Raw genomic sequence first — 24443 nt, forward strand, 5'->3', positions numbered from 1 at the left:
ACTGGCTGCTTTCAGAATTGTCAATTAATATCAAAGTATGTTTTATACACTGTCCTGATCTACACACAGTTCACAAAAACGGGGAATGTTTTAAATAAACCCAAACCATGCAGTTTGATATTCAAGATATTCAAGAAAGAGATGCTGTTTCAATCTTCTGCATATGAGAAACCGCCCACCCCAACAACTTCTGCATTATTATTATTATTATTATTATTATTAAGTTTTTTTTTTTTATCCAGTGCCCATCTTTATGCAGGTAGAAATGGGAGCCATATAACCAGATCCATGTTATAAACCCTTATAAAAGTTTACCACAGTAACTGTAAACAGTGATCCTGCGGTGTTCCTATGCTTTACTGTGGTTTCCCATGTCTTTTAACATGCTTTACCATACATCCCAGGGCTCAGCAATGCTTACCTATGCTTTGCCATGCCTTCACTGTGCGTTAGCACACTTCGCTTTGCTTTTACTATGGGAAACTTTAATAAGGGACCACTTGAACAAACTGTGCACTATGCAGCACTATTACCCACTCCTGCTGTTTGTAACCAACGTGTCCTTGTTTATACAGCAGGTCAGTGTGTTACAAGCACCTCCCACTAATACAGATTTCCCTTCCAGTCTGCAGCCCTGTTGTTTGTAAAAAAAAAATCAATTTCTCTCCGGGTCTGTCTTTCTACTTTAAACTGTGTTTATTGCTGTGCTGCTAATACTGATTAAAACACAGAACTACTGACTAATATATTGACTTTCCTTCTACATGACAAAACAAGCCTCGCTTTCTACTGATGTGCAAAATGGATTTTCTATTGATTTCCCAGCCCAGTAATTTGTTTTGTTTTTCACGCTCTGGAGGTTTTGTTCATGCACAAAGCCACACGGCTGGGCTGAAGCTGCAAACCGTTTTGAAAAGTAAGGTTGAGAAACTCCAAACTCAGATTAATGTGAAGGAAATACTGGAGAAACGGTGGTGTGTACATCGTTGTCATTAAAAAAAAAACCTGTACCCTGTATATTAATATAGAGTTCTGATAGGGTAGAATACAGGTGTGACAGAAGGGACCTTACCCAACATTCCTCAGGTACGTGCTGTGCTGGTTCTGGCACACAGAATTTGAAACACTGCCACCTTGTGGCTGTTCCGTGTAGGGCTTTGTTTTAAGTTCTAGAGAACAATGTATCATCCGGTGGTTCTTCAGTAGATTTTATTGAACCCTTTCACAGTCCTGAATTCTTTTTTTGTCGAGCTGAAGAATCCGAAATTAAGTTATATTATTGAATATATGTATAGACTACCTCAGACTGGGACCTAACAGTCCCGTGAGGTTCCAATGTGATTTCCGAGGGCATACTGTATGTTAACATACCGGGACCTTGAGGTCCCTGCCAGGACTGAAAGGGTTCATAATTCTGTTTCTGCAAGAAAACTAAAAAACCTAGCAAGCCTGCATGGGAATTACCTGCAACACTCTTCATTACTGTACTTGTATTATCTCACTGCTTACATTAGGAAAAGCCCATTGATTTCATTAGTACTAAGAATGCCTTGAGCCCCTCTACAGTTCTGCTAAGATCTCTTACTCGTGACTACAGCTAATGTATTGAATTGCATTGGGAGTTGCTATTCATTGCCGTTCCTTACTTTCACATCACTAAGAGGTCATTGCAGAATGGAGAAAATATTTATTGGATTTCTTTAAAACTTGATTTTATTTGCCTTTTAAGCACCGGTAGGTACAAATAAAACGATACAGGAAACAATTTGAATAACAGGATTTATTTGTACTATATTAAAATGGTCTGGCAATCAACTTTTGTAACAAGCATCTTCCAAAAATGTTTATGTGTATATATATTATACACACACACACACACACACGTTGCACATAAATACTGAACAGTACATTTTGTTCCAAGACATATTTCCAGAAGTATAAACACTGTTTGTCTGTAACACTGGTGTGACTTACTGCCATAAATACTGCGCGGGTTTCTTAAACAACCTCCAATACTGTTCAGATATACTGACACTTTACACAAAAACACTTCCTAATTTTACCTTTAAAAGTCAAGGGAAATCAAGTAAAAGGTTTGCAGTGTGTCATTTTTCTTCAGGGTTAAAATAAAGATAAAAAGCGAGGGTAAAGCTAAGCCCTGCACGGTGTCCTTCGGTAGTGTACACTGCCAGTCACAGGCAACCACAGTCTTTGAGCGCGCGCACTTTACTTTATATTATCAAGCACACAGGACACTATTCAATTGCTTTTAACAGCAGCAGGTCTAAAGGTTGCTGTGATTACTGTTTATGAAAACCTGCATCAAACAGTCTCTTTAGTTTCTTTAAAAGCATGTAAAATGCCATGGAGGAGGAGCTCCATTTTCTAATAAGAGACTGTGAAGTAACTGCCCAGACGCTCAAACTGCCTTCAGACAAAACCTCGGGAACCTGGCATCGCAGCGTGCTTCTGTTTAAACCCCAGCCCCTCTTTGTTTAAGAATGCAGTGTGGTTTTTGACAGGGACGTCGGTTTAGAATCGCACTGCAATGGGATGTTCCGAAGGCAGTCTGGTTCTCTGACGACAGTTTGGTGCGTTGGGGCAGGCTCGGTGACTTCCGGAGCAAATCCCCCAGTTGATTTATTAATGGTATCACAAAAATCCAAAGTGTTTAATTGTGTTTAGAAAGAAAGCCGACTGATAGAATGTGAATCGAGAGTTATTCTGTAACACTTGCCAATGCTAGCTATTGAAACCCCTCCCCAGAACCATGTCAGCATCTGTTAAGACATAAAAGGACGTACAATAGTGGAACACCACGGCCTAGTGGGTACAATGTGAAAAGAGTAACATCCGAACTCTCAATCAAGGTGTTAAATCTGTTTCTTACAACCACCTAAAGGTTGGAATAGAATCAATTTTGTTGCAGTGGACTGCAGGGTTGGCCGCCTCTCCCTGCAGTGCAGATCGGCCGCGTTAGTGTTTTTACCAGATCAATCACAGCTCGTTGTGCAGCTGTGCACTGCTCGTCCTCAGCTGTTGCAAGCTGGGCTTCATGAAGATCCCCTCCATGACTCTCCAGAAGTTGTGCTGACTGGCTTGAGGCATGGCGTGGACCTCCCGCTGCCCGTTGATGGGCCGGCCGTACTGCTCGCCGGTCACTGAGAGCAGGGCGTCAGTGGCAGTGTGTCTGAGCCGGACCGCCTCCTCTCGCTCCCACACCTCCCCTGCGCACAGCACCGTCCAGTCGTCCAGCAGGTCCCCCTCGCCCTCGTCCCCAAACGCACTCACCTCCTGAAAAGGGACTCCGCAGTGAGAATGGGAGCAAGCTTAGGAGACAGGCGAGAAGCGGGTTTGACGCATTCACTAAGTTCTCCGCAAGCACTCGCCTCCAGTAACCCAACAAACAAGTCTGCTTTTTGCCTTTTGATATCTTTTAAAACACTAAGCCAATTGAAAAGGGGCGTACATATACAAAGAAAAAAATGCTAAGCAGGTTATCTCAACCCCTTAGCTTAAAAAAAAAAAGCATGTTACTGTAGCTTTCAAAAATAGCAAAAATGACTTACAAGACTGGATTTACTGCAGATCTTAAAATGCACATTTTAACGCTGCAGTGTCCCACTGTAATGTTAAGTCGTAGGATTATTAGCACATAGTTTGGGCAATTAGGCAAAACAAACAAACATATTAATCCACTAATGAAAAATGGATCAGGCATTGTCTAAATGAAGCCATCAATCTACATGGCTATTGCGGATTGCAGTGATCGTAATATGAATTTACAAGCATCACAGACCAGTAGAAGTGGAGCTCTCTTTTAATGAGTTTCTCTCCCAAAGGGGGTAGCCCGCCAATTGTTTTTTTCTTCCTCCTGCACCTCTCTTGACAAGATGAAATTGCTCAATAAGCACCGAGCATTTGCCTCTGGCATCAGCAAATGCAGAGACACCATTTCTCTTCGCTGTTACTGCTGGGGTCTGACATGTTGAAAAACAATGGTGAGGTTTTTAAACTGCCTTAAGTTGCCTGCGGTGCCATTCTGGTCAATATAACTTATTTCCTCTCGACTGAAAGAAATCCCAGAAGCACCGAAACACCCTCTCCACATAAAAGGTCAGCAGATAAACTGTTATCTCTCTTTTTTTTGCTATGCTTTTTTTCTGTCATTAGTAAAGAAAACGCACAGGGACTTTGTTGTATTTTTAGGGATTCCTTTCCTGAAATTGGTTTTAAAAGGAAATCAGAAGCTCATTGAAATGAACGCGTTTAAAACTACGAGAGAGGTCAAGGGGAGTAACTGGGAAAATATTTATATTCAGAAACGGAAAGTGCATTAGTTAGATAAACCGCTGCATGTACCTTCCACACCAAGTACAGATTTATCACTTTAGTCTTGAAAATAATAATTGTGTGAAAACAGGACTGATACATTATAGTTATGAATCAGTTAAACTAGGAAGAATTCACTGGTGGTGTGCTCTGTTAACAGTGTCTAGTGATTAGTGAGCAATATGAAAACATCACGTTTTTTAAGTCATTTTCTGACCCTTAAAGTTGAGGGAACACGGAGCCACTTTGCGGCTTGTAACTTGTTTTCAAGAGACTAGGTTTCAGGCCACTGCAGGGCACACCAGGGGAGACTTGGGGTTTGGTACAGCAACCTCAGACTAGTTCTCCCGGTCTCCTGGAACCAGGTTTCAAGCCGCTCTTCCTGAAAACGTGGCTTTGTGTTCCCTCAGGTTATGCGCTCCACACATCGCTGATCTTCAACTACGACTCCTCCCATTCTCCTAAAAAATGCTTCTGAATCTCTCTTCTGTGCGTCTCAAATGCATTTCTCTCGCACCGCTCGCCTTTCTGTTTCTTGTTTTATTTCTGCAACAGCGGTTTTAGGGAGAACCGTCTGAGACGCTTATCAGCAGGTTCTCAAATGAGATTCTGAAGCATTTCTCCTAGAAGTAAGTGCGCGAAGAGGCATATATTAAAAGCCCCTGATGTGGGGGCTGTGCGATTGGACACTGTGGTCGTGAGCAGACCCTTTTTTCTGCCTCTAACCCTGTCGTGTTTTTAGGGCGTTCATTTACCGCACCTGGTTGGAAGATAACGGGGATGAGAAGCGGTGGCTGTGCAGGTTGCGCCCGGTGTTGACGTGTGTGAGCCGGATGGTCTGTCCGCATTTAACCGCAGCTCCTCGCTGGCACACCGTGTTGCTCTTCCCCCGGACAGTCCAGTAGCTGTTGCTGTCGTCCACGGTGGTCACTCCCGTCACTGACTGCTGACCACTCCCTGGAATAAAGAGAGACGCAGATCCATTATCAGGTGATTAGGAAATGAGAACTAATTGATTCGCAGTTTGTGGAGAATTCGGGACAGGGATGATCGCGTTACCAACATGTCTATGTGTGGATGGAGTTCAGAAGAGAACAGATTATTAATATTAATAATAATAATAATAATAATAATAATAATAATAATGCATTCGCTCACAAGTGGTCTTTATAATTGCATGTTTTACTTACCAGAACCGTATCTGACGTCATGTGAATGCAACCTGACGTTATGCCTGCTGTTCAATAATTTCACAACGGAACCGCAAGTCACGAATCTGAGTTCTGTACCCCGAGACAAAGTACAAAAACAACACAATATGAGCGCGCTGAATACGAAACGGATTTGATTTATAGTACAATCCATCACGCTGTACCGCACCGCACTCACTGACCCGCTAAACTAAAGCGACTACAGTAACGCCAACGTCACCGGGGAGAAGCTTTGACAGCCGAGAAGGCGATGAAACTCGCTGTGTTTTAAACAGCGCCACCTCCTGGTCCGGCATACTCAACTGCACACCACCTAGGGTCTGTTTTTTTAAATTGCATATTTTGAAGTTTGTCCAAGTACATATTTTAATGGTACGTGTGGTTCCCTGTAAACCTAGGTTTTTTGTTTTTTTTATATACTTTTTTACCAAAACTATATTTTGTTTACGCGATAGTTTCACGGACGACTGCCTCACCAAAAATTGCCATTATGTAGTCCGAGATTATACACGACCAACCAAAGCATGTTTAACCCTTCCGCTCCTGTCCTATTTTCGGATTTTTTTGGTTTGCTTTCTAAGAAATCAAAACCCTGCGCTGTGGACGCCTGCCACCAGGTGGCGCGTCCGGCTTCTTTTCCAGCGTGAGGGTCCAGGTGCCGGAAGTTCCGTTCAGCTCCCTGAATAAACTCGTCCTGCTGAAGCTGGCAGACATTTTTTTCTTTAATATCTGTGTCGGTGGTGCGGGGCTGTCGCTTCTGAAATCGCTTTGCGATTTATAGTTTGATTTCCACGAGCAAGCCGTCGCACGCAAGGTAAATACAACACGATTTTTTTGTGTGATACAGCTAGTTGAAATCCACGTTTTTTTTAGACTCACAAGGTGGACAACGCTTTTAAATCCTGCGGTATTTGGTAATGTGGTGGTCTTGTTTTCAAACGTGTGTGTGCATTGCGAAAGTCAGGCCTCGTTGTTTGTGCTGGTGATGGAGGTGAAAAAACTGAATTGTTTTAGTAGCAGGCCGTGCTGTGCGCATTTAATAGGTCGACGCAGGTTTCTGTTCATTATTTAATGTCTAGACTACACCGCTAAACCCGATAGCTTGTATAGAAAATCAACCGCATTGATCGTGCTAGGTATTTATTGTGAATGCTGTGTCCTTTCTCGCTGTAAAAATCAGAGATCGGGATCTTATTAAATACTGGTTGCGCAGTTCTTTCGGGTTGTGATGTTATTGTTACATCATCCAACACACACCTCATCATGTTTGTGAAGCCCGAACTTCAATTCTGATCGCTTGACACGGGCAGGGTATATTTGTGCATCACCCCCGTAGTTGTTGGGTTATTTTTTAAAAAAAACACAACGTAATTAATATGCGGGTCTGATTCTCCCTATTGTATTGTCACTGCGGCACAGCTGAAATTAAATGTGTCATTACATATTTGCGCTTTTTTGCAGACTCATTTTTACCCTTCAAGAACACTAATGTTGCCAAAACTTAACAATTAACGTGGGTCATATCAGACTCCAGCGATTGACTGATAACACACTTATTTTACAGCTGATCTACCGTATTTTCCAATAACCTTAGGGTTAAGTGCATGCGAGACAGCATTTTGTGGTATCTTACATAGTTCAGTAAATACAAGGATGGAAATAAGACTCCTACTGCATAGCAGTTGCAAACATTCCAGGTTTTAATACAAGCTTGATTAGCCACAGTGTATAGGTAGCAAGCTTAGGTGTGTCTTATTAAACTTGTAGTGAAACCAGGAACGGATCACACTGCTATGCAATGGGAGTCTTATTTCCACCCCTGAACTAATTTGTCTTGGATGTGTACAGTCACAGTGTCAAACGTAGGCTTTACTGTTGTTGGAAAGACTTCCCATTTTATAACTGAGGTGTGATAGCAAGTCACAGCTGTGTGCTTGCAGTTTTGCAAAAAAAAAAAAAACCTCACGCACAGGTCTTCCATTCCTCAGCACCCGCCAGCATGTCAGCCTTCGTAGAGAGCGAGGCTGAGGAGTCCGAGGAGGAGTACGACGAGGAGGGCGACGTTCAGCCCAGGAGGACCAAGAAGTTTGCAGGAGTCCAGGGTAAGATTGTACTGAGCACTGTGACTTGGGAGCTGAACTGTGTGTGTTGAGAGTCCTGATGTAACGCAAAACATGTGTTGAAAGTCCTGATGTTACTCTGACCCATGTTTGTCCTCTTCAGAAGAGGAGGAGGAAGAGGAGGAGGAGGAAGAGAACCCAGAAGATCAGGACGAGCACGGGAACCTGCGGGGGCTGATCGACGATGACGTCGTGGATGATGATGAGGAGGAGGAAGAGGAGGAGGAGGATGAAGGAGCCAGCGACTCTGCGGAGGAGGTCGGGCATCGGAAGAGAAAACGCAGTACGTACCTCTGCCAGGCTCCGCTGGGCACGCGCTGAAAACGCAGTACGTACCTCTGCCAGGCTCCGCTGGGCACGCGCTGAAAACGCAGTACGTACCTCTGCCAGGCTCCGCTGGGCACGCGCTGAAAACGCAGTACGTACCTCTGCCAGGCTCCGCTGGGCACGTGCTGAAAACGCAGTACGTACCTCTGCCAGGCTCCGCTGGGCACGTGCTGAAAAGCTGTCAGAGTATCTGCTGGCAGCACAAGCGACCCGTTGACTGGCTCATCCAGGATTTGTGCAAACCCAGTTCTGTGAAACCAGACGTGTTTTCAACACGTGTTGCAAATAGAGTTTTCATTCATTCCTAAACCCCTTTCCCAGAAAAAGAAAAGCGCTGCCTGTATCGTCGTCTTATATATGTTTTAAATTATTTTTCTTTTTAGGTTTTGATCGCCTGGATGATGATGATCTTGACCTCATTGAGGAAAATTTGGGAGTTAAAGTGAAAAGGGTAAGAAGACATTGTATTTTGACACATTGGTTACTGAGGGACCATACATCTTTTACTGTTGCATTCATTGTATGTGTTTCTAATGCCAAGTAGTTTCCAGTAAGATTTCCTATAGTTTTTATACGCAGTTGGATAAGGGAGTGGTGTAGGTATTTCAAATTGGAATAATAGTGCAGTCCACACTGTAGAGCTCAGAACAGCAGTGCATTGGCAGGTTTATCTAACTTGAATTTATAAACAGCTGTGGATTATGTAACAGCTCAAGCAAGGGCACATTGAAAATCCTGAAGGAAGCATGGCTTGTGAATACAGCCCAGACACGTCCTCTCAACCAACGCCCTGGGATTCTATATGAAAATGATGTACGGGGGGGGGTGGGGGGTTGTGTCAGATTTGTTTTTTTTCTAGCTGAGTTGCATAGCCCTGCCGTACATTCTGACTGCATAGTATTAGAAATATTTGCATGAAAGGGACAACACAGTATTGCAGGTGTAGAGCATGACCAGTGCTTGAGCAGCCCTGCACCCAGCCCCTTTCCTTGAACAGATCACAGCCATCCATACAGGGATGTTTTATACCTGAGGTTGTAGGTTTACTAATAGGAGTCGTTCATGCAGCTATAAGGGTGGAACAGCTTAACATCAAACTCCCTGATCGTTTTAGTAATGTGTACGAGTCCTGAGGCCGGGGTTAGTTTCAGGCCGTTGTGTCCAGCCAGGAAGCGCTTGCTGATCTCCTGTTGCTTCTTGGCTCCTCGTGCAGCAAAAGTTCCGGCGTGTGCGCAAGATGTCTGACGATGAGGATGAGGAGGAAGACGAGGTTCGCGAGGGCCACGAGAAGGACCTGATCGCAGAGGAGATCTTCCAAGGGACGGAGGGGGAGGAGGGGGAGGTGATCGAGGGGCCCATCCACGGACACGAAGAGGATGAGGAGGAGGAAGACGAGGAATCCGGTACAGCGTCAATTTAGGAGAAATCCCCTTTGATCGCGATTTACATTACATTCTTAGAAATTTGAAAACAGTTTGTGTGAATGGACTTCTAGAAGTTAACCTGCCATTTGTTTAAAAAAAATATATATGCATTATAAAATGGATACATAGATAGGAAACTTAATGTGGTCCAATTGTGCACACAGTGACTGAAGGGCATATATTTACATTACTTTGCAGCATAGTTTGCAAAATGTTAGTTGTTGTCAATCATCTTGCATCACGTTTTGCTTATCGGTGAAAACGTTTCTACCTTTTGTGTTTTCAGATATTGATGACTTCATTGTGGATGATGATGGGCAGCCCCTAAAGAAGCCAAAATGGAGAAAGAAACTGCCAGGATACACAGACGCGTAAGTACAAATGACTTTTACTGCTTTAGATTTCAGTGACGTGCCTGCTTTGCGCCCCTTGTATGCAGTGCTGTAACTACACTTTTAAGCCGCTCAAGAGTATTGTTATTCATTCGTGTTGCCTGGAAGCCCTTCATAACGTCCTCTATGTGTGTGTGTGTGTGAGAGTGAGTCCAGCACTAGCCTGGCAGCAGCAGCAGTTTTCTGAGATGCTCGTCTCTGTGCAGGGCTCTTCAAGAGGCCCAGGAGATCTTCGGCGGGGACTTTGATTTCGCAGAGTTTGAGCACGAGGGCTATGACGATGTGGAGGAGGAAGAGGAAGAGCCAGAGGATGAGACGTGGGACCGGCCCAAGAAACAGACCAAGAAGAGGGTGGGCCGCCGCAGCATCTTCGAGATCTACGAGCCCAGCGAGCTGGAGAGCAGCCACCTGACTGACCAGGACAACGAGATCCGCTCGACAGACATGCCGGAGCGCTTCCAGGTGGGTGTGTCTGTGCGCTCGGGAGCTTGTGTCAGGGAGCCGTCACGTCGTGGCTTTCTGCATTGAGGTTATCAGTATTTGATCTCCCTTTACCTTCGTCTTCTCCAACTGCTCACAGACTAGTGTGCAATGAGGGAAAAGCCTTGCTGTGTTTTGAACAGACAGTTCATACTTGTGAATCTAAATGCATACTTCAGCTATAACGCACGCTTCCCTGCATTTTTATAATTGGAGGTGGTTTCTTTCCCAGCTGCGAACGATACCAGTGAAACCAGCAGAAGATGACGAGCTGGAGGTAGAAGCTGATTGGATCTACAGGAATGCCTTTTCCACACTTACCATCTCCATTCAGGTAATGGCCAGATACTCTTTACTGGGTCCAGAGTAACTTGCTGCTATGTAGCACCTGTGTTAATTGTGAACCATTGTCTTGAATGTTGAGCACATTCGTGTTGAGTGTTCTTGGAGTCTCTCTGTTCATTTCATTCTGGATCTTGTTTTCTGTATTACAGGAGAGCTCGGATTACTTGGATCGTGGCACAACCAGTAGCTTCAGTAGGAAAGGCCCCAGCACTATCCAGAAAATCAAAGAGGCCCTCAACTTCATGAGGAACCAGCACTTTGAGGTATGCCTGTCCCCAGCCACCATCTTTCTGGACGTTCAGTGAACTTTTCAGCTAGGTGGGGGGGGGGGGGGGGTTTATTGCAGTAACTGAGCTGCTGATGGAAACGTGCTCTGCTTTTGTTCAGAATGTATACTCTCGTGCACATTGCAAAACGCCTCTGCAAAATCTACAGGTCTTAATACAAGCTTGATTAGCCACAAGCTCAGGTGTGTCTTATTAAAGGCTCATGGCTTTATCTGTGCGGATCCTTATATCCTGTAATATTTATCTTGTTGTGCTGCACCTGCTTTGTTAGAGGCTTGGTTCAGACACGCACATAGCCATGTGCTTTCCTCAAGAGCTGTCTCGTTATTTTGTGGTGATGCTGGGACTGGTTATTTCGATCAGGGCTGGCTCACATTCTGCTTAAAGGCATGTCAAGTGCTGGAGCTTTGAAAATACCCCCCAGCAGGCTAAAGTTTTATGATCTGGTCCCGGCACGTTTATCGTGCCTTTTTAAAATTAAATGTTTTAAAGGCTCGAGTTTAAACCAGCCTTGCCCTGGTTTTGTTTCCCTTCGCTAGGTCCCGTTTATTGCGTTCTACAGAAAGGAGTATGTGGAACCGGAGCTCAATATCAACGATCTGTGGAAAGTTTGGCAGTGGGATGAAAAGGTAACTAAAACTGCGTGAAAACCCACGAGTTCAGCCACCCGCCCAAACCCACACCTGCGTGACGGAACCAGAATATCTCCTGCTTGCTTTTCACAGTGGACTCAGCTGAAGACCCGCAAGCAGAACCTGACCCGCCTGTTCCAGAAGATGCAGGCGTTCCAGTTCGAGCAGATCTCCGCTGATCCAGACAAACCGCTGGCAGATGGGATCAGACCTCTCGACACTGCAGACTTGGAGAGGTAAACAGGGACTGTTACTGCTGACGGGGCCACAGCTGAGAACCCCTGACGCCTCGGTAGCCGTGTCACTGTAGGCATGTGTTCCTGGATGGTATTTTACCTGTTGTGGATGTGATCCTGGAGTCAGTATAAAATATCAGATATACTGTGTGTGTATGTGTATCTCCCGCAGTGTGCTGTTTACAGCCTCTGCTAGTGTATCTGAATCCGTACTATTGGGTCTATATCTTACAGTAGATCGACTTTCATTTTCTCCCAGATTAAAAGATGTCCAGTCCATTGATGAGCTGAGAGACGTCTACAACCACTTCCTCCTGTACTATGGTCGTGACATTCCCAAGATGCAGAATGCAGCGAAAGCCAGTAAAAAGAAACTGAAGAAAATCAAGGAAGTTTCCGAAGAGGATGGTAAGCATCCTTTTGAATTGGTTCTGTTTCCATGCAGTCGTGTTCATGATGTTAAAAGGGATTCCTCTCTACAGGTGAGCAGGATGCTGAGGTAGAGGAGGAGGAGGAAGAGGAGGAGGAAGAGGGACGGAAAGGACCTGATCTGAAGCTGGCTTCTCGCAGAGACATGTACTCGATCTGTCAGACTGCAGGGCTGGGTAAGTCCCCACCTCTCTGTTTCTATCTTGGAAACCTATACTTCATTTTATTTATTTTGTATTCATGCGGCCGATTTTGTTTTGCGCAGACGGTCTTGCCAAAAAGTTTGGTCTGACTCCGGAGCAGTTTGGTGAGAACCTGCGAGACAGCTACCAGCGGCACGAGACTGAGCAGTTCCCAGCTGAGCCGCTGGAGCTGGCTAAGGATTACGTTTGCAGGTAAGGTTGCAGTGTACTGTACACTGAACTGCCCTCGCAAAAAAGATTGGATTTTGAGGGGTGTTTAACTCTAGTTACTGTGTATTGATTCAACCAAACACTAAAGACCCCGATCTCAGCAATAATTTAACATTAGCCAGTCCGTGATCAGTGCTGATCGTGGTCTGTGAAACCAGCTCGAGTTGGCAATATCTCCTATTGCATAGCAGTTTCACCCATTCCAGGTTTTATTAAAAGCTTGATTAGCCACAGTGTATAGGGTAACAAGCTCAGGTGTGTCTTTTTAATAAACTCCCAGTAAAAACAGGAATCGCTCAAATTTTTATGCAGTTTGAGTCTTATTTCCATCCCTGCAGCTGTAGGTCGTTTAAAATCTTCACTGCTGAGACTGAGTAAGCAAAGGCAATTTCAGAGCAGAACTCTTTCCAAACTTGCCTCTGTGGGTTCTGGTTTCTAACAAACCCCTGGGCTGTTACTGGCGGTTCAGCCCTGCTTCCTCGTGTACTTCGGTACAGTATCCTGTCAGTCTGACCGCCAGTGCCTTGCTCCTCCAGTCAGTTCTCGAGCCCGGAGGCCGTGCTGGAGGGGGCGCGCTACATGGTGGCCATGCAGATCGCACGGGAGCCGCTGGTCAGACACGTACTGCGACAGACCTTCCAGGAGAGAGCCAAGATCAACATCAAGCCCACGAAGAAGGGCAAGAAGGTAAGAGCTCTCAGGTTAAACATGCTGACAGTGATTTCTATTTGCAATCGCAGCTTAATCACAATCCTGGCAGAGAGAGTGCAGGCACGGCGTTTCTTTAAAAGGACGGGAGCTGAATTTATGGGCTGGACTGAGTAGAGCCATTTGTATGAAGAATCCTGTTTACAGTTTGAACCCTTTTTTTAATTGTAGGAAGTGGATGAAGCCCACTATGCTTATTCATTCAAATACCTGAAGAACAAGCCCGTGAAGGAGCTGAGTGGAGACCAGTTTCTCAAGATGTGCCTGGCAGAAGAGGAAACGTTGCTGGCCATAGACATCTGCATTGATATGAAGGGGGTAAAAGGGTAGGCATGTCGTTAAGCTGCAATGCAAACGAGCTTGCTGTTTTATAATGACGCTTGCAAATGAGATGCTAATCACTTCAAGGCTTTTGCCAGAGCAGTGCCCTGCTGTTGCTTTATAAATGATTTTTCCACTGTGCTTTTTTAGGTACAGCGAGCAGACGTATTTCGACGAGATCAAGCAGTTCTATTACCGTGATGAGTTCAGTCACCAGGTCCAGGAGTGGAACAGGCAGAGAACCCTGGCCATTGAGAGAGCACTGAAGCAGTTCATCTACCCGCAGATGGCCAAAGAACTCAAGAACAAGCTGATCTCCGAGGCTAAAGAGAACATCATCAAGGTACCCTTAATAAATGCGTTTGGAAGTACAGGGTTAAGAATACTCTAACGGCTTAAACAGAAACTCTTGAGCTGCTAATACAGGGATGGGAAGTAAGACTCCCATTGCATAGCAGTTTGCTCCATTCCTGTTTATTATTGGGAGTTTATTAGGACACACATATACCTAATCCAGCTGGTAATAAAACCTGGAATGGGTGAAACTGCTATGCAATCTGACCCTTATTTAGTCCCCTGTAATAGACAGTAACCCCTCTCTCCTGACTCCCAGGGCTGCAGCAGAAAGCTGTATAACTGGTTGAAAGTGGCTCCGTACCGTCCGGATCAGCAGGTGGAAGAAGACGAGGATTTCATGGACGACAATCCGGGCAAAGGAATGAGAGTGATGGGAGTGGCCTTCGCTCCAGGCAGGTCGGTTAAGCTGTCGATGCAAGCTTGCATGTCTGAATTGCTGGAGCTGCTGTATATAAACGCTGGTAACATCCGTCTACCCCCTCTGCAGGGATACCCCCGTGTTCTGCTCCCTCATTAACGGAGAAGGAGAAGCCACTGACTTCCTGCGCTTGCCGTACTTTCTGAAGAGGAGGAACGCGTGGCGCGAAGATGAAAGGGAAAAAAAGGTGAACGTTGCTTTTAATTGCATTGCCTTGCCCTGGGAAGTTGGGCTTGTGTGATCGGCAGGTCTGTTTTAAATGTGTTTTTCTGTTGCAGTATCTTTCGAAAGAGGCTCATGTGTTTATAATGTGTTTTTTTTTTTTTGTGCTTCCCAGTTGCAAGACCTAGAAACCTTGAAAAAGTTCCTGTTGAGCAAGAAACCGCACGTGGTTGCTGTTGCAGGAGAAAATAGGTAAGTACAAATGTAAATCTGTACATGCAATTCAGAAGTGTCTGTATGGAAAGAAGTGCAAAGTTTGTCATACGTTTTGGGCTGCAGCCTGTTCATTTGAATGCTTCATGCTCATCTGTATCAATCCCTAGGGATGCCCATATGATCATGGAAGATATCAAACGAACAGTCAACGAGCTGGAGCAGGAGCAGCAGATTCCCACCATCGGCGTGGAGCTGGTCGACAGTGAACTGGCTGTGCTGTACATGAACAGCAAGAAATCAGAGGTGAGCGAGCAGGCTGTGTAACACCAGGCTTAAAGAGGGTGGCTTTGAAACCGACGCCATTGTGGATCCAGCATTGCCTGCATAGTCTATTAAGCTGTGGAGCCATTTGAGCCACATGGAGTGCATAGGGATCTGCCATATATCCAGTCACAACACTGCAGGGAATACTGATGAAATGCTTTTTTTTTTTTTTTTTTTCATGCAGGATTATAATTGCCCCCCCTGTGAGTTTTTTAGGGGCCCAGTACATGTCTTGACATGTATACAGGCGGTGCATGTAGCAGCTTTTTAATTCAGTTTTTTAATTAAGCATTCCTGTGAAAGAGTGCTTGTATGCTTTCATAAAGCTGCTGCCGCCGCAGCTTCGGCAGCTCGCAACGGCGGCATTACGAGAGGTTTCCTCGTGATCGACAGCTAGCTTTGAGATCTTCTCGCTTGCTGTCGAATTGTGTTCTGTGATTCCTGGGGTCACGTTCTCTTACGGGTCTCCTGTTCACATGGTTTTAACCATCAGCCAATCAGTGACAGTGTCATCACATCTGGTACGCTGCTGTGTGTTACAATTCTCTTCATAACCGTGTTTCATAATAGACCAGTTTGTGGTCATATCTCAAAACGTTTATGGTTTTAAGGCTCCACCTTTTGTTGCGTTCTATATAAATATCTCCTGGAAAAATGTAGCTAACAGCTGTTCAGCAATGCACCGCACACAAGTCCTAGATCTTTCTGTGTGTTCTAGAATGACTTCAGAGACTACCCTCCATTGCTGCGACAGGCAGTATCGATCGCTCGAAAGATCCAGGATCCTCTGGTGGAGTACGCCCAGGTCTGCAGCTCGGATGATGATATTCTGTGTTTGAAGCTACACCCTCTTCAGGTAACTATTGGTTTTATTAATAATGATTATTACTTTTGATAAGCAGTAGGAGTTGTAATCTGATGCATTTGACGTTAATCTAACAAGTGATTTTGCATCAGTGTTTTAATGTATATGGGGAAAACGCACGGTACAGTATGTATTGAATATACACAGGATAGTTGTAAATTTCTCAAAAAACTGATTCTCAGGATATTTTTTTTTTCGGGGCAGGATTCCTGTACATTATTTTGCATGTTTAACATGTTTTTAAATGCCTGTTTTTTTTCATGGTCCTCTAGGAACATGTGGTGAAGGAGGACCTTCTGAGCGCTCTGTACTGTGAATTTATAAACCGAGTCAACGAGGTGGGAGTGGATGTGAACAGGGCTATAGCTCACCCATACACGCAGAGCCTGGTCCAGTATGTGTGCGGGCTGGGGTCTCGCAAAGGGTCTCATCTGATCAAGGTGAGGACCAGCTAACGAGGAGGAGTCTTAAAGCAGCGCTGCCCTAGGAAGAGTACAGTCCACTGCATGGTCTCTACCCGTTGATCTCACCTGCTTCATGTCTGTTTGCAGATCCTGAAGCAGAATAACACCAGACTGGAGAACAGGACCCAGCTCGTCACAATGTGTCACATGGGACCGAAAGTATTCATCAACTGTGCTGGCTTTATCAAAATTGATACAGCGTCTCTAGGGGACAGGTGAGGGTTGTTTTAACTGTCATATAAAACAGACCATGGGATTATGCACTGTCACAACCTTGTAAAAATATTGTGTGGCTGATGTCAACTTGTTCGCTTGAAAACCTGAAGATGAAAAATGCATTTACGTTATTAAGCCACTTTGTCTCCAAGCTAACATTTTGCATTCGCTGTAAGGAAAATCTGGTTTCCATCTCGTGACCTGCCAATCGTAGCTTCCAGCAATGTCAAATAGAGCAGTAGAGCACAAGGCAGGACCATGAGACTGTGTGCAGTCCCAGCTCTGCTCTCATTGGCTCCTGTCCCCGCAGCACTGACTCGTACATCGAGGTGCTGGACGGCTCGCGGGTGCACCCCGAGACCTACGAGTGGGCACGGAAGATGGCGGTGGACGCGCTGGAGTACGACGAGTCCGCGGAGGATGCCAATCCCGCCGGGGCCCTGGAGGAGATCCTGGAAAACCCAGAGAGGCTGAAGGATCTGGACCTGGATGCCTTCGCGGAGGAGCTGGAGAGGCAGGTTAGTGTCGGGCCGGAGTTCAGCTTTAATGCAGCGCCGTTTCTGAAGTCCGCTTTGTGTTGACTTCACCCCACGTTGCAGGGCTTGATGATTCGCACTAGCCCTGCACCCAACCCCGTGTTTCTACCCTTTAGCAGAGCCCTCAATTCTCAAACTCCTGCCCCTAGTCATGACATGAATACTCCTAGTTAAGGGAGGCTCTGAAACCCAGGACTGGGTGCAAGCCCTGCATGGCTGCTTTAAAGCAAGCTAGACAGGTTGAATATACAGTGTGTGCTGACAGTGGTTAATCTGTTTCATATTCTAACTGCACTCTTTATCAACAGGGCTATGGGAACAAGGGTATAACACTGTATGATATCCGCGCTGAGCTAAGCTGCAGGTACAAGGATCTAAGAGCCACCTACCGGCCTCCTAACACAGAGGAGATCTTTAACTTGCTGACTAAGGAAACGCCAGAGACCTTCTATATAGGTAAGAGAAACCGTTCAGTATTGATGTGTTTATACAATATGTGTTTTATAGCCAATTTGAAGCTAGATCAGATATGTTGGAACAAGAGAGTATTTAATAACTGTAGCGTTTTCTTTTCAGAGTTAATTTTAAACATTTCTCCCCGCTTTTTCTTTTTCAACACCTTGTGTAATTTGACTTTTTTTTAGCTTGTGGATACGATTGTAAATCCACACATGCGCCTTATATTCCTATAGCTAAACTCTGTTGAAACAAACACAAAGCATCACTCTTGTCATTTTGGTGTTTACCCTTTTTGCTCGCTGGCTCCCCCTGCAGGTAAACTCATCACCAGTATTGTGACAGGGATAGCTCACAGGCGACCCCAGGGCGAGAGCTATGACCAGGCTATCAGAAACGATGAGACGGGCCTGTGGCAGTGCCCCTTCTGTCAGCAGGATAACTTCCCTGAGCTCAGTGAGGTGAGGCCGACGCAGCTCTTATGGGAGACCTGCAGGAATTTGACTCCTGCAGTGATGTTTTCTGCGCCCCTGCGTCTCACCTTTTTCTGTTCTGCAGGTCTGGAATCACTTTGACAGTGGGTCCTGTCCTGGCCAGGCTATTGGAGTGAGGTCGCGAATGGATAATGGCGTTGCAGGGTTTATACCAACCAAATTCCTCAGTGACAAAGTGGTTAAACACCCCGAGGAAAGAGTCAAGGTAAGGAATGAACACGCAGCATTTAAACCCAGTTTGTAAGCAGCGCTGATTTGTATAAATCCCTGGATAAAATCATTATTTTTTAAATGTATGAAAGCAAGCGCTAAGGCTGCTGTTTTTGTGCCGCGTAGGTGGGAATGACTGTGCACTGCAGGATAATGAAGATAGACATTGAGAAGTTCAGCGTGGACCTGACGTGCCGGACATCCGACTTGATGGACAAGAGCAACGAGTGGAAGCTGCCCAAAGACACGTACTACGACTTCGACGCCGAGGCAGAGGATCTGAAGCTGGAAGAGGACGCCAAGAAGAAACAGCAGCGCACAAGTGAGTCAGGATCATTGCAGCAGCAGGGATGGGAATAAACCCGCGGCATAGCCAGGATTCACTGCCAACGTAATGAGGGAAACCCCTAAGCTGAGGGCTGGCTTAATTACAATCCGAATAAAACCCAGACCTGCTCCTTGTGTTAGTCTCCTCTCAATCTGTTACATTGTGGATAATAAGAAGAACCGATGTGACTGTGTCACTTTTGACGCTTGAACTGTGTAGTAGGGCTTATCCGTGTATTGTACAGGTATCCCTAACGTCTTGCCTGTATTTCTGCAGCCTACATAAAGAGAGTGATCGCTCACCCATCATTCCACAACATCAACTTCAAACAGGCGGAGAAGATGATGGAGACCATGGACCAGGGTGATGTCATCATCCGACCCAGCAGCAAGGGGGAGAACCACCTGACCATCACCTGGAAGGTGGGGGAAGGCATTTACCAGCACGTGGACGTCCGGGAGGAGGGCAAGGAGAACGCCTTCAGCTTGGGGCACACGCTCTGGATAAACAACGAGGTGAGCTTCCCATCCGTTACCTTGCGTTGGCCCCTCCTTCAGATCTCGCGGAAGCACACAGAGAATCGATTTGACCTGGCTTATCCGTCTTCTTGCAGGAGTTCGAGGATCTCGATGAGATCACGGCTCGTTACGTGCAGCCCATGGCCTCGTTTGCACGTGATCTTCTAAATCACAAATATTTCCACGATTGCAATGGTGGAGAGAGAAAGGTAAGGCATTTACTTAACGGGGGTAATGCTTAAAGGTACCATGCTGCGTATTTGATGTCAAAGATTTGAGCAGTTTTGGGTTTATGTATTTTGGTTGGGCAGATTTGTTGGTGATTTATTTACAGTTTTGTGTTTGGTTTCTTTTGTAGAAAATGGAGGAGCTTCTAATAAAAACCAAAAAGGAGAAGCCTGCGTTTATCCCTTACTATATGTCTGCGTGTAGAGAGCTGCCTGGGAAATTCTTGCTGGGATACCAGCCTCGTGGGAAACCTAGGTGAGTTACTGCATCTCTGTACGGCGCACAGAAGTGACACTGTCGATCCTTTTGTCTGTGAAAGTGTCTCCTCGGTGGATGGCTGATTGAATGAATGGCTGTGTGTCACTGTCTCGCTGCAGGATAGAGTTTGTAACCGTCACACCTGAAGGATACCGGTACAGGTCACAGGTATTCCCCTCTGTGAACGGACTCTTCCGCTGGTTCAAAGATCACTACCAGGACCCTGTACCAGGTCAGTGCAGACTTCATTGAAAATCAACTCCTAAGAGGCAGGACACTGCAGCAAAATTGCATTACATGTTGGTGGCACAAGTCTGCCATTCACGTCAGTACAAATTGATAATAATTTCATATCCTTTGCAACGCTATGATGGTGCTGCATGTTCTCTACACCACATGTGTGTTCACATGTTTGTTTATTTATTTATTTATTTATTTTGCAAACTCCTGCAGGTATTACTCCAAGCAGTAGCAGCAGAACTCGAACCCCAGCCTCCATGGGCACCACTCCAGCCAACATTAACATAGCAGGCAAGTAACCCACAACTGAGTTTTTTATATAGCTCTAGGAAGACCTTTCTGAACCTGATATTGCTGTTGAAGTGAAAACGAGGCTGACTGGCCATTTGAGAGATCTGGAATCTCTTCCAAGGAAAGCATGGAAAAGTTTTTGATGGGATTTTAGTTCACATATCCTTGTCTTATCCCAAACTCTCCAAACAGCAGCTTCATATTTCTGTTTTCAACCTTTTTTGTTTTAAGTAAGATTTTTCCATCCATAACTTCAAGCACTGAATCACGCCCGTCCTCAATTTTAATAATAAGGAACGTCCTTGTTTTTGTTCCTCCTCCAGACCTGACCCGTGCTGTGAACGCGCTCCCCCAGAACATGACGTCTCAGATGTTCAGCGCGATCGCGGCGGTCACGGGGCAGAGTCAGAACCCCAACGCCACGCCGGCGCAGTGGTCCTCCAGTCAGTACGGGTACAGCGGCAGCGGAGGGGGCAGCGCCGGAGGGGGCAGCAGTGCCTACCACGTACGCCACTTTCACTTGCTTCCTCTTCTGTGTGGTTTATCATGTAGAGTTATGAATGCACGGTTTTACATGCTTTCAATTCAGGTTGCAATTTCAGTACAAAAGCAATCCTGTTTGTTTGTTTTTTTATGCATTTTCTTTAGTTTTTCTATATTTTAACATAGATCCCTATAGAGCTTCCAGATTGCATGTGGTTATCTAAACTATACAGATATTCACAAAGTCCTATTAATGATCCTCTGTGTTCATTCGCTGGTTATTGCCTGATCCTCTGTTTGTTGTGTTTTCGGCAGGTGTTTGCCACTCCAGCACAGCAGCCTGTGGCGACCCCCTTGATGACCCCCAGCTACTCGTACACCACCCCCAGCCAGCAGACTATCACCACCCCCCAGTACCCCAGCAACTCCACCCCCCAGTCCTCCCACGGTCCCCCCTCCTCCTCCTCATCGTCCTCCTCCAGGCACAGGCAGCAGGCAAAGTGAGTCCTTGGAGCAGGCGTGGACAAAGTGGGCTCTTCCACTCCTCGTCCTTGTTCAGAATGAAACCTCCAGCCAGACCCTGAAGTCGTTCATTTAGATCATTTTACCTGTTAAACCTGGAGTGCACTGGCCCCTTTTCATTCAGTAAGCGTGTCATTTAGAACAGAGTAGAGTTACAATGTAGATTTAGCATGTATCCTTCATTGGAAGGGGAGAGGGATTGATGCAAAAATTTATAAAATCAATATTTTGAAGCAATATTTTAGAATATGAAAACACACAGTAGTGGTATTGCTCCAGTGTTTTTATTGCTAATCATAATCACTGAACCCCCTTTGATTTGTAGTAAGTTACAAAGGCAAAGTTTTACAAATTAGTATTTTTAAAATGGGAGCAGATCTGAAAGAATTGTTAAGTACCAATTAATTTATTTTTTATTTATTTCCCAGACAAAACTCTCATACTGCCGTGGACTGGGGTAAGATGGCAGAACAGTGGCTGCAAGAGAAGGAGGCGGAGAAGAGGAAACAGAAAACGAGGGTGACCCCACGGCCGTCTCCCAGCCCCATGATCGAGAGCACGCCCATGTCCATCGCTGGGGACGCCACGCCTCTGCTGGACGAGATGGACCGGTAGAGAGGAGCCGAGGGGAGACAAGACTCGCCATCGCGATGGACTGCTTCCTCAGGACTAAAGCGGCTTTATTTTGTGAGAGTGGTCAGCAATTAACTGAGGTTCTGATCCTTAAACACTTTGCAGAATATGTGAAATCATCAGTGACCAACAAGCACTGGCTTCTGTCAACGGACCTCTTATAGTGTGTCACTGAAATATGGTTTGCTTAGTTTTTTATTTTAAGGGAGAGAATATTACAACTTTTTTTTTAAAAATAAGAATGGAATTGCTGAAGAATTTACATATATTGTACATGAAGCAAGCTAATGCTGAATTGCAGTATAATATCTCGTTTGTTCCTAATCAGTGTCACCTCGAGCTATATAGAAATGTGCCGAAACAACAGCAAAACCACAACCTGTGCGCTTCGCCGAAAAGAGGCAGAACATGTCTTGGGATCTGTGTGCATGCATCATCAAAAACAATAATAAAAGAATTTCAGTACACGTTCATCGCGGGACTTTGCTTGTCGTAATAACACCCATTTTAAGACACTGAAAACGGGAGTGAATGGTTTTATTAAGTTAGTTACGTCTTTTGACAGCTGATTTCTAGTTCCGGCTCATCACTTGAACATTTTAATTTATAAAACTTTGCTGCATCTCGGTTGAGTCTCGGTTTTGGGCAGATCTCCCTGCATCAGTAGTAAAGGACGCTTAGCAGCTTTTTGCCTTTACAAACTCGTATTTTTTTTATTGTTTTCACTGTATGAAGTAGACATGCTTTTAAAAATGACAAGGCTGTTTTCTTTGGGGTTTTTTGAGCAACAAAAGTTTTCAAAGTCGTCTTCTTTCACCCTGTGGGTTGTACAATATCAGAAATGTGTTTTCCTTGCATTGAAAAAAAAAAGTCTATATAACACTTGTGAGTATTTAAGTTAAAGGAGATTTGCATTGTTGCGTTGTTCTTTATCAATGCAATAGAACATCTGAAAGTTGAAGCTTTAACGTCCTGTTCAGAATTCGTATCTGAAATTTAGTTTACTCAACAAAACCCTAATGTGGAACGACCTAGAGTGGCATATGAATTGTTCATGCTGTCTGTGCCGAGGTTCTCTCAGTTTGTGTTCTCATGTTAATCACATGTGCTGTAAGCTTGTCGTTCTCAGTAACGCAGGAACCGCTGCCTGCATGTGGTGCAGGTAGAAATCTTGAGACCCGGTTTGTGGTATATTACTGCCGTCATATTGTTTTGTTTGTTTTCCCCCTTGATGATAAAAGTAAAAATTCTACTTTTCAAAATAGTCTCCCGGCCTCCCCTTCTTCAACCTGTACTTGCAATGTGTTTCCATACAACGGTCTAAAGCAGGCGTGTCCAATCCCGGTCCTGGAGGGCTGTTCCACTCCAGGGTTAACAGCTCATTGGATTAGCTACTTCAGTCTCTAGATGCAGGTTTAACTGGTTCAGTTAAACAATTTAGAACAGGGTTGGAACAAAGGAGTGGAAGAACCGGCTTTGGGCAGCCCTGGGCTAAAGCAAACCCTGGAGTGAAATAGCCCAACCGTTTCAGATTTCTATTCATTTGTGTCTAAGGTACAATGTGGAATATATTAACATAGAGATGATCACAAACCAGTACAGAAGGGTTGTATGCATTCAAGTGGCCCTGGCAGTAATGCAACTGTGGGTAATTCAAAGGTTTTACTATTTAACCTAATGTTGATCACTCTTGCGTGATCGTTTTGAAGTCCAAGAACCCACTGTAATTACGTGTTAATGTTACCAGCCTCAGCGTACCAAAACCTTAACCTTGACTTACTACTCTTTATTACAATGTCTGCAGTCTGTTTCACTTCAGCATACAGTGATGCAGGGTGTATATTTCTCAATGAATAAAGCCATTAAGCATGACTGATTTATTTTTTTCTTAAGTATTCTTTGTAAAGGGCACAATGGTCTTGCTTTACAATAAAGGATCTATACCTTATTTTTCCCACCATTGACCACAATGAATGATTGTTCATTGTCTTCTACCCTGGGAAAATATGTGCACAGTGCTGGCATTCATTGAATTCATTCTACATGTAGCTGTATAAAGCCCTTCATACAGATTTCTGAATGAATGTATTTCAGCTGCTTTTTTCCATACTGCCAAGTCCTTACTGTGCCTAAAATACGTTTAATTGCATTATTTAAAGACATGGCAAAAGAAAAGGGATGGACCGTACATCCTAATGTGATCCCTGCTGGATAGGTAACAATGGTGCACTTCCATATGTGAAGCATTGTGTGCTATTAGACCCCTTTTTAAATGACTTGTTTATGCAGAAAAGGGGTCTCCAACCCTGGTCCAGGAGAGCCCCTATCCATCATCAGTGGCTAAGGATCTGGAACTCCTGTTCATCTTGACTAATTAAGCCAATAATTGGTTCAATTAAGTAACAGAATGGTTGAAACGAAAACCAGCAGTCCCAGTAGCTCTCCAAGACCAGGGTTGGAGACCCCTGATCTAGAACCTTGCTGTTCCTCCAGAACCTAGAGCACAGCAAACCTCAAGAAGCCATGCAATGGCAAGACATGGCCTTAAAGGGAGTGTATTGCTGAAA

General features: G+C 44.9%; 2 protein-coding genes across 2 annotated transcripts; one reads left to right on the forward strand and one right to left on the reverse strand.

The window, feature by feature from the left end:
* Positions 1-1765: 1765 nt before the first annotated feature.
* On the reverse strand, positions 1766-5761 carry LOC117429208 (stromal cell-derived factor 2-like). Its single transcript, XM_034048474.3, has 3 exons — positions 5523-5761; positions 5093-5289; positions 1766-3294 (listed from the first exon to the last, which is right to left on the reverse strand). Exons 1-3 carry the CDS (start codon positions 5695-5697, stop codon positions 2998-3000), a joined length of 669 nt encoding a protein of 222 aa, XP_033904365.3. The 5' UTR covers positions 5698-5761; the 3' UTR covers positions 1766-2997.
* A 437-nt stretch (positions 5762-6198) lies between these two features.
* On the forward strand, positions 6199-23748 carry LOC117429634 (transcription elongation factor SPT6). Its single transcript, XM_034049383.3, has 37 exons — positions 6199-6357; positions 7532-7645; positions 7767-7946; positions 8374-8441; positions 9204-9393; positions 9701-9785; positions 10013-10268; positions 10519-10620; positions 10781-10894; positions 11458-11547; positions 11644-11786; positions 12046-12194; positions 12269-12391; positions 12481-12610; positions 13165-13315; positions 13508-13662; positions 13808-14000; positions 14271-14410; positions 14502-14619; positions 14770-14846; positions 14978-15113; positions 15853-15990; positions 16272-16439; positions 16551-16678; positions 16990-17197; positions 17524-17671; positions 17990-18132; positions 18230-18370; positions 18502-18697; positions 18980-19218; positions 19317-19430; positions 19580-19704; positions 19827-19939; positions 20161-20238; positions 20562-20743; positions 21037-21221; positions 21672-23748. The coding sequence occupies exons 2-37, from the start codon at positions 7543-7545 to the stop codon at positions 21856-21858; spliced, it is 5196 nt and encodes a 1731-aa protein (XP_033905274.3). The 5' UTR covers positions 6199-6357; positions 7532-7542; the 3' UTR covers positions 21859-23748.
* The last annotated feature ends 695 nt before the right edge of the window (positions 23749-24443 follow it).

This window comes from Acipenser ruthenus, chromosome 24 (assembly GCF_902713425.1).
Source record: "Acipenser ruthenus chromosome 24, fAciRut3.2 maternal haplotype, whole genome shotgun sequence".
NCBI lineage: Eukaryota > Metazoa > Chordata > Actinopteri > Acipenseriformes > Acipenseridae > Acipenser > Acipenser ruthenus.